This window comes from Seriola lalandi, unplaced genomic scaffold (assembly GCF_002814215.2).
Source record: "Seriola lalandi dorsalis isolate HSWRI2012SDOR001 ecotype SW California unplaced genomic scaffold, Sedor1 jcf7180002054682, whole genome shotgun sequence".
Classification (NCBI taxonomy): Eukaryota; Metazoa; Chordata; class Actinopteri; order Carangiformes; family Carangidae; genus Seriola; species Seriola lalandi.
Genome location: NW_019525235.1, coordinates 1,647,775 through 1,657,385, shown reverse-complemented (window position 1 = coordinate 1,657,385; position 9,611 = coordinate 1,647,775). Strand labels below are relative to the sequence as shown.

General features: G+C 38.4%; 3 protein-coding genes across 3 annotated transcripts; 1 reads left to right on the top strand and 2 right to left on the bottom strand.

Moving 5' to 3' along the window:
• Positions 1-12: 12 nt before the first annotated feature.
• Positions 13-3,272, bottom strand: LOC111666953 (ras-related protein Rab-8B). Its single transcript, XM_023422485.2, has 8 exons — positions 2,864-3,272; positions 2,203-2,263; positions 2,046-2,106; positions 1,872-1,949; positions 1,644-1,733; positions 1,465-1,530; positions 1,322-1,372; positions 13-1,212 (listed from the first exon to the last, which is right to left on the bottom strand). The coding sequence occupies exons 1-8, from the start codon at positions 2,985-2,987 to the stop codon at positions 1,120-1,122; spliced, it is 624 nt and encodes a 207-aa protein (XP_023278253.1). The 5' UTR covers positions 2,988-3,272; the 3' UTR covers positions 13-1,119.
• A 181-nt stretch (positions 3,273-3,453) lies between these two features.
• Positions 3,454-5,342, top strand: rps27l (ribosomal protein S27 like). Its single transcript, XM_023422600.2, has 4 exons — positions 3,454-3,597; positions 4,255-4,363; positions 4,834-4,944; positions 5,087-5,342. Exons 1-4 carry the CDS (start codon positions 3,592-3,594, stop codon positions 5,113-5,115), a joined length of 255 nt encoding a protein of 84 aa, XP_023278368.1. The 5' UTR covers positions 3,454-3,591; the 3' UTR covers positions 5,116-5,342.
• On the bottom strand, positions 5,338-8,640 carry dnaja (DnaJ heat shock protein family (Hsp40) member A). Its single transcript, XM_023422599.2, has 8 exons — positions 8,492-8,640; positions 7,923-8,065; positions 7,220-7,394; positions 6,990-7,094; positions 6,671-6,898; positions 6,336-6,566; positions 6,108-6,208; positions 5,338-5,986 (listed from the first exon to the last, which is right to left on the bottom strand). Exons 2-8 carry the CDS (start codon positions 8,052-8,054, stop codon positions 5,771-5,773), a joined length of 1,188 nt encoding a protein of 395 aa, XP_023278367.1. The 5' UTR covers positions 8,055-8,065; positions 8,492-8,640; the 3' UTR covers positions 5,338-5,770.
• Positions 8,641-9,611: the final 971 nt, after the last annotated feature.

The following is a 9,611-nucleotide window of genomic DNA, read 5'->3' as shown; positions in this document are numbered from 1 at the left end:
AAAACCAACATATTTTCTTTTGAAGAACCACTTTCTTTACTGTTTTTACTTTTCATTTGTGTATCATATAGTAGCTTACAAAGACAATCATTCACATTACAGCTTCCCCACGTCAATGTATTTTCATGGTGATGTTAAGGGGACCTGTTGGATGTCTACAGTTTAAGGTGAAAATAAAGGATATACACAACTGTTGTGCTTACATATACACTATGCGAACAGCAAAAACATGAATTTCCTATATATGGTTGACACTTTGAAATACCATCTGTAAACATTTTCTTTTGAAATACTGTTAAATGTGCTTAATAATGACCCACTCAGAGGTATCCCTACAGCTTTCATGCATATACTGACAACTGCATAACAATATGTATTAAGAACAGCTTCCAAGGAACAAACAACCCTTTCACAGTTTCATTTCATCACAGAAACCTGTATAAACATAGGTTCCATCAAAAAAAACAATAAAAATGAGAGAATACAGTAGGCTGTATTTCTACAGTGTCTTTTCTATCACAATACTGTAACCTTCTAGGCACACATGAACAAGCAGATATGTTGCTAGTGCAACTGGAGACCATAAGCCTATTAATATACATGAATTCACCCAGATAAATACAATCAGTGCTGGGACCTCATATGTCTATCTCACAGAATCATCATAGTAAATATGACAATAGGTAGTGTGTATAAAATAATGCTACAGTATATGAAAAAGATGAGTTTTGTTTTCATAGTTTTACATTTTATAAGACAACTATGTGTAACTGAGATATTTTCATGACATCCATTAGAGGTATTATAAATTCCAACAGAATCACTGCCTCCTGTGAGCAGACACTGCATGGCCAGCTACAAACTGCTGCTGACGATCACGCAAAAGTCTTTTGCATGAGCAGATATATAGTATCAGGCCTCATTCCTCATTGATGCTCCTCTGGTCAGCAGATCAGGATAGCATCCCAAGCACTCATGAACCTGTGAGCTTCAGCTGGAAGTAAGGCCCTGTGATTATGACCAGTGCTGCCGCTGCTGCGAGGGTGTCTGAGAGGCAGTAACCCTCCAAAACGACAAAGTCACGCTAGCTGTGAGCTGTGAACACTGGAGATGAGCAGCTTAGAGGAGTGAACACTTGAAGAATTTAATTCTCTTCGACTTCTTCTCTGTGATCTTGACTGGTTTGCCTGACCCTCCGGCACTGTTGTCAGTCTAGCACAGGAAGAAATCATAGTGGAGAAATGTAATACATACAGTATTAAACAAGTGTGCCTTCACAAAAAGTGCAGCATGTCCTATAAAGAAAATCTTAACCACTTACTGTCTTGGAGCTCAGATTGTGTAATATGTCTCTTCCCATAGTATAAAAAGCCTTGAGTGACAGAAAAACAAAAACAAATGTTAAATGTACATATTTATTAGTCAAGGTACACAACACTTTCAGGGTCAAACATTTCTGCTTACCTCCTCTACATTCAAGCTAGACTTTGCGCTGGTTTCCAAGAACTTAACTCCATAATCAATAGCCAGCTAAGTGAGATAAAAAATCAATGTTAGTGTCACTTAGTGCAAATTGGAAAAGTGCACAACATTTCAATCTGCTTGAGACTGCTTTTTAGCAATGATCGGCTTCAGAGACTCACTTTTTCACCTCTGTCTTTGGACACCTGTCGTCTGTCAGTCATGTCACATTTGTTACCCAGGATCATCTTCTCCACATCAGACGAGGCATGCTGGGAGAAATTAAGACTCTTTATGCAAAGTATGTTACTCTCGGTACGCAATGATGATATCAAACAGCAACTTTTAACAAATATAAATATATAACAGTTTTTGTTAAACTATTAATACAGGTTGAATTCAGAGCTCACCTCTTCAATATTTCTAATCCAGTTTTTTATGTTTTCAAAGGACTTCTCATTGCAGATGTCATAGACCAACATAATACCCTGTGAAGAGAACAGTCATCCTCACAAACAATTTTCAAACCCTAATATGTAAGATACATGCACAGTGAGAAAGTGGAGGATAAAGGGAGGACTCACCATAGCCCCTCTGTAGTAAGCTGTAGTGATAGTGCGAAACCTCTCCTGTCCTGCAGTGTCCCTGACAACATCAAATCAACGTCAATGGTAAATGAATGGTAAATCATGTTGAAGTCAGATTAAAAAAGAAAAAAAAGTCTGCTCAGATCACACTTACCAAATTTGAAGTTTGACTCTCTTTCCATCCAGCTCTATTGTTCGGATTTTGAAGTCTATCCCTGAATTTGAATAAACAAACACAGAGAACTGTATCAGCTGATGCTTTCTCCATTGACTAGTTACATGATATGATCAAATTTGTCACATGTCTACGATGCATAGTAAACCAGACACTTCTGTAATAAGTGGCGGTCATTTGTGAACTAAAATAGCTGTTTTTATTAACTGTTCATCCTGTGTCAATCTGTTGAAGGACATTATTTAATGTCACAGCTAAAGAAGCTGCAGTAGAATACTATACAGTTTTATTAGGGATATAACTATAAGAATTCTTAAAGGCTTTACATTTCAATTACGCCTAGGTTTCCAAAAGTCAAACATCATGACTATAGCTTTGATCTCATTCTAAATTTAGCCTTCAGTGCCTATGAACCATCAAGGACATTAGATCATCACTAACTCTCAGTCCCATTGTCTTTCTCTAATGCCCCTTCAAACACTGTGGGTCTGTATTGTATAATACAAAATGGTTATAGGATACTAGTATTACTGTATATTTTGACCACCATTTACAGCAATGAGAGTAAAACATTGTATGCTGTTAATATGGACATGCATTTTGTCAGATTTATCCTTAGGGGCGGCTGCAGGGTACTCACCTATTGTGGATATGAAGGTGGTATTGAAGGAGTCCTCGCTGAATCTGAACAGCAGACATGTCTTACCGACTCCGCTGTCTCCGATTAGCAACAGTTTGAAGAGATAATCGTACGTTTTCGCCATTTAAATACACGATAGACTTCAACGTTTCGATATTAAAAGGCCGAGCCGGGATCCCCCGTCTGGAAATCCTCAGCTGTCTGTGGCAGACTAGCAGCAGACCGGTGCCGAGATGAGTTACGTCGCGTTCTGCTTTGCATTATGGTCCATGTAGTTTAAAGGGATAAATGGTGTGAACCAGCACTACGTAGCTCTCAATTTTTTTTTTTTTTTTTAACCATCACTGGCTTTTAAAATGAACAACTTACAAACATTGACGTTGGATGGAAATGCTTCTTATCTTTAATTATGACTGAAACTTATAATATCAGTATGGCTAAATAAGCTACATATATAAACATAAATGTGGCGTTTTTCCTTTTACCTCTGATACTGGACACATTATTTGTTATAATTTTTATATCATTAAAAGTTTGAGCCTGAGACGTAGCGTACATCTTGTTTAATGGAAGGCTGTTGTTATGTTTTTATGATATCCTGTTGCAGTATTCAGTGATATCGTAGTCCCCCACCACCACCACCCACCTCCCTCTGCCGTTACTGCAGTTTCTGTTTCTTGTCCAAGCAGCCCACGTATACGCAGAAAAGCTAAGCTATCACGGTGAAAATGTCTGTAAGTTACAAAGTTTTGTGGTCATTTGTTGTGTTTGAGTTAACATGCAGTGTTGTCAGCTGTCATTGCCTTTTATTATTATCGACGTCCTACCGTCACACGGTGCACTTACGAAACCTCGAAGTTGTGTTGTTGATAGGTAGCAGCAGCAACACATGGGGGGGAGTCAGCTAACATCTGATGCGGGTGGCGACTACTTGCTGAAACGCAACAGTATCAAACTTGTGCTATATAAACTGTATCGGGCCAAGAAACAGTCCGTACCTGTGTTTTATGTACTCAAGGCTCTTACGGTTTCTTTCACCAGGGGGATTTTGCGAACACAAATTCAATAAAATTACCATGACTTTTGGGGAAAAACTGTTGTGTGCGCTTAAGCTAGTGTTTTCATCGGCTGTGGTGTCGCTTAAATGTTAGCTATCACTTATTTGCGTTGTCTGAAGCTTAAACAACATAACAAAGGGCCAAATACACCGAGAGATGCAATTGCCTTTACAAACCTTTTATGAAGTGAGATAAGAAAAATATGTACTTCAGTTGGCTTCATGTACTATAACCCCTTTAAATCATTGCAGGTTTATTTGAACTAACCTGGCTTAGGTCTACTTACAAATCAAAGGTGACATTTAATTTGTATTTTCTTTTAATTAAATTTAGTTGGCCAAAGACCTCCTCCACCCTACCATTGAACATGAGAGAAGACAACATAAAAAGAAAAGACTTGTTCAGAGTCCAAACTCCTACTTTATGGACGTGAAGTGCCCAGGTAGGTTTTGTGAGAGTGGATTCAAGTCCTCCTAGGACAGTGATAAATGCATTTCACACAAGAAAAACTCACTGAGGGTCTGGTGAAGTGTTTTTAGGCCATTTGTTTGCTTACACATTGACCAATTACTCCTGTCATGGTTTTCAGTGATTTGACCATTGTTTAAATGACGTTACATGACATTCAGTGGTGAAAGGTATCTAAAAATGTATTTAAGTTCAGTTTTGAGGTCCTTGTACTTGAAATATTTCAATTTTATGCTACTATATACTACTACATTTCACATTTCATAAACTTTGAATACAGGACTTTGACTTGCAATGGAGTATTTTTATAATGTTGTATTGTTAATTTAACTACTTAGTCAAGGGTTTTGATTACTTATTCCATCACTGATGACATTCATCTGTTAAGTGCATTTATATGTTTAACCTAAAGTTTGTTTACAGTTTAACACTGTTTCCATGCAGGCTGCTACAAGATCACCACTGTGTTCAGCCATGCACAGTCAGTGGTACTCTGTGTCGGATGCTCAACTGTGTTGTGCCAGCCTAAAGGAGGAAAGGCCAGACTGACAGAGGGTAAGACATCCACATGCTAGTATCTTGATAGTGCTATTTACTGTAAAAGTCATATACCAGCTAGGTATGACTACCTTTACGTGGCATATTGTACACTGTAACTAGAAGGCAGTCTTAACTGATTTTCATTTTTGCTCTACAGGTTGCTCTTTCAGGAGGAAGCAACATTAAAAAAAGGACTACCCACTGATCATGTCTGTAATTAAGCCATGCTGTTGATAAATACCTTATTTTTCCATTGATTAAATTGTAGTTGCTCATTCAGTGAGAGGTTGTCACTGTACTAATGTTCAACTTTTATGACAAATTTCTAAACATACAACTAAAATTTTTAATATGTAAAATACTAAAAATAAAATCTCACTAAATCAATAAATAAAGTGGTTACAAAAGTTGAAGCATTCTGGGACTTTTATTGAGAAATAACCAAAAATGTTCATGGTGACTGAAATTACCTTCACAGAAAGCATACAAGTAGTCCTTTCAGCTTCTGAATGGAAAGAAAACATTTGTGTCACTGGTTTCTTAGGAAACAAAAACATAAAAAGATACGGATCTTAAATAGAGAACACGTGACAAAAACACCAAAGTACAGTTTTGATAACTGGGAGCACAAATAAAATGTGAAATGGGCATTCCACTTGCATATTTGTGTTTCAGGAAAGTAGCACATAAATGGCATTGACAACTGTCTTAAACTTAATGTTAATAATTTGTGGTGCCTTACTTTGTGAAAAACATTACTTTAAAGAAAAAATAAAGACAAAGAAATCCAAAACAATAACAACAAAAACACATGCTCTTCAACATTTGTTTCAGACTAAAATCACTGCGTCTGACATTGCACTCCCTCTCTAGGACCCTCCTCATCCTCCTCATAAGCTTCCCTACTGTAGTCTCTCTGTTGTGTCCGCACATCCACCTCACAGAGGTCCACCTCCTCCATCTCATCAGTAATCATTACATCCTCCCTGGGAGGAAGCAGTCTTTCCAGCTGGTACATGAGATGCTCTGGGAGCCAGTCTTTCTCTGGGAATTCCACCTGTGGGATAAATTAAGATTAGATGACCTGAGAGTTTTTCCTACAACACATGAATGTAACAAATAGATTTTAATCCAGTGTTGTCTAACACTGGTGAAATGTCGTGTGTTCAGTGTCTAACCTGGAAATGAATAATAAGCTGTCCTTTGTCACAAGGGTCCCTGTAAACTGGCATGCCCTCATTCTGAACACATCTGACAGCAGTGTGCTTGATTACCTCACCTGTTGATAAATGATAAAGAAAAACATTGATGAAATCAAATATTCACTTCTAAAAAACAAAACAAAAAAAACCAAAAACAAATCAAGACAAGCCAGCACTGGAGACCAGCTGATCTTACTCAGTTACCTGGGTTTGAGTTGATGACGAGCGTTCTGTTGTCTAATGTTTGAACGGTCTGCTTGAAACCACACAGGGCCTCGACAAGTTTGATGTTCATCTTCATTATTAAATTATCTTCTTGTCTCTGGAAAACAGGGTGCTCCTTCTGATCCAGCACAATGATCACATCCCCAGGCTCCAGCCCAGGTTCCTGGTCACCTTCTCCGTGGAATGTAATTTTCTGACCATCTTTCATACCTGCCCAACACATTTATCTTTGGTTTAGTTTTCTTTGCAAAGCACACTTAGTACCAACTACAATTTTTAAAGATATGACTATTTTAGATGGAGGGAAAACTTACCTTTGTCAATGTGAACTTCAAGAATTTTCTTCTTGCGTTCTACTTTGTGTCCATTGCAGCTCTTGCAGCGGTCTTTTGAGTTAAATTTCTCGCCCTGTCCCTGGCAGTCTGAACACATGCTTTGGATCTGCTGAATCATGCCTGGCCCAATCTGTTGCACCTTGACTTGTACGCCTCTTCCTTTGCAATTTGAGCACTTCTCCAAGGCACCTTTCTTACCACCATAACCTGTGATGAAGAGAATAATGTCATTCAGCTTAACTTGAACAAACTTGATAGGGTATGGGATCTATAACAAATCACAATACACAATACGTACCATCACATTTTTCACAAATGACATTCTTCTGGAGTCCAAGCTTCCTGGTGGTGCCATTGTACATCTCCTCCAGTGTAACACCTAGCTGGTGGACAACATTCTTCCCTATAGGAAAAGCACATGTAACATTAAAGTTATATATAAGTTATAAATATTGGAATATACATTATAAACCTACAAACAGCCTGCAGCTAGACTACTTATAAAACTAATAAAATAAAAAAGCTTACCCTTTCTCTCTCTCTGCATCCGTCCTCCACCTCCAAAGAACATGTTGAAAATGTCCATTGGTGAACTTCCTCCACCCATGCCCCCCTCTTTGATGGCTTGTTCTCCTCCTTCATCATACAAATCTCTCTTCTTTGGATCTGACAGCACATCATATGCTTGAGATATAAGCTTGAACTGTGGAAATGAAAACTATTAATTCACTCTGGAAAGCAAGACTGCATTTAAAGCTTTAATTTATTAATCATTTTCTCACTCCAGTGTTCACTCATGTAAGTGGTAATGACTTATATTAAATGAATGTTTCCTGACCTTGGATCTTTATCAAGATTATTTTGCAACATATTTTATGATGACACTAAAAACCTTAAACATGTGCCGGCCTCTGTAATGTGTCAAGTTCTTTACAAACGCATCAGCCCCCTCTTTAAGTGTTCAGATATAGTCTACAAGGACAGTGAATGACCACTGAATTCATTTAATTTTAAACATTAATTTCCCAGCCTCCTGACATAGAAGGCCTGGAACATTTCAACACAGTGTCAGGGAGCTAATCTTCCTGTACCCTGACAGAGGAGCTGGATCTTTCCAGAAAGTTCCTGCTGTCAATTCAACAAGGCGTGCAGTTTAAAATTAGAAAGGGCATTTTCAGCAGTCCATAAACGGCTGCAGGGACACCTGAAAGTTTCTCCCCATGTCACTCACCCTCTCTCCCTCACTGGGGTTCTTGTCAGGGTGATATTTCAGTGCGAGCTTCCTGTAGGCTTTTTTGATTTCCTCTGGTGAGGCAGTGGGACTGACACCCAGGAGGTCGTAAAAGCCGGTTTCGTGAACCATGATTTATTTACCTAAAACACAAAAAACGCATTAAAACACATAAGAATATGTCAACAAGCTGTGTCTGACTCTTACTCTCTTACCCTCTCCACGAGGGTTAACGTTAGGAATCCGAAGCTACCGTTAGCGAAGGACCCATATGTAAAACAAAAAATCTTAAACTAACGTTTGTTAATGTTTCCCTATAACAAAGTTCACATTAGCCAGAACAACGGTAAAATATATAATATATATAACGCAAGCTAGTGGCGAAAAAAACAGTAACGTATACCTCAAACTGTTAACGTTATTACAGGCAGCACGTGCGGTTGACCGACAATCCTTGTCAACCATACGTAGACTCACTTACCTTACGTTAAGCTTGAATGAAACCGCTAGCGTCCATGAGCCGTACAGCTAAATATTCTTACACATGATATTACAGTGTACCTACTCACCAGGGGTTGTTAGTATCCTAGCTTTCGCTCGGGTAATTGTGAGGGTGGTGAGGGAAGATGGCTGGCTCTTATAGCAGCTCCACTGTGTAGAACTTTCTGGAGAGCTCGGAGGAGAGGAGCCGGATGTTTCGTTGGCTGAGACTGCAGAGTCTTGAAAAAAGACCTGACAGGAAAAAAAAAGGAAAAAAAGGAAAGACGAATGGAGGGGGAGGTGGGGTCAGAGGCTGTTAGCCCAGTTTATTATAAATGTCTTGCACTTTCTTCTTTACATTACCTTGGCTTGGCATGGTGTTTTTAAAAACGGCAATGGGCCAAAGGTTTTTTCAAGCATTTTATGTAAAACAGCTAATTTGAACTATAAATATGAAAGTGTTATCTTCAAAATATTCCTACACTCTTGAGTAGGGGAGCTTATCGAAACTATGACTACAAGAATTAAAAACATTATATAAATGTCTTTCTGTCATGTATGAACTACCTAACTGAGGGGTTAAAAATATATCAGATTATTTTATAAAGCTGTTGATAAACCATCACATATGCTCTCTGTGGCCTGATAAGAGTCTTTCCATTCTTGACTAATGAATTTTCATCCACTCTTTCTCCTGATCACTTCAAGTTCTGAAATATTATTTAGACTTTCTTGCACACACATGTTTAAGGATATATCCACATATTTCCAGTGATGTTCAAGTCAGGGGACTGAGGGCTTTTCCTAAAGATTCAGCTTGTGTTTGTTGAAGTAGTTCATGGTGGATTTTGGTTAAGGTTGTTCTGGTTGTTCTGGTGTAGAAGCCAACCTCTTTTCACGATTACTTCCTTAAATGACTGCAGGACATTTGCTTCCAGAATTTGCTGATATGTAGTAGAATCCATCCTTCCCTCTCTCCGTGCAATGTTCCCTGCGTCACTGGCTGCCACACAATTAGTTGTTATATGCTTTGTGCTGGCTCTGCTATGTTATGTTAGGTTATGTTATGTATATGCTATGTCTATTAAAGTGTAGCCAACTTCTAGGATACACTTTAATAGAGATAGTACTGGGAAGAAGAACTGGGAATAACTCAGTAAAAGAATGGCAGAGTTTATCCAAATGAAGTCATTGACCCCTGGTGAAAGT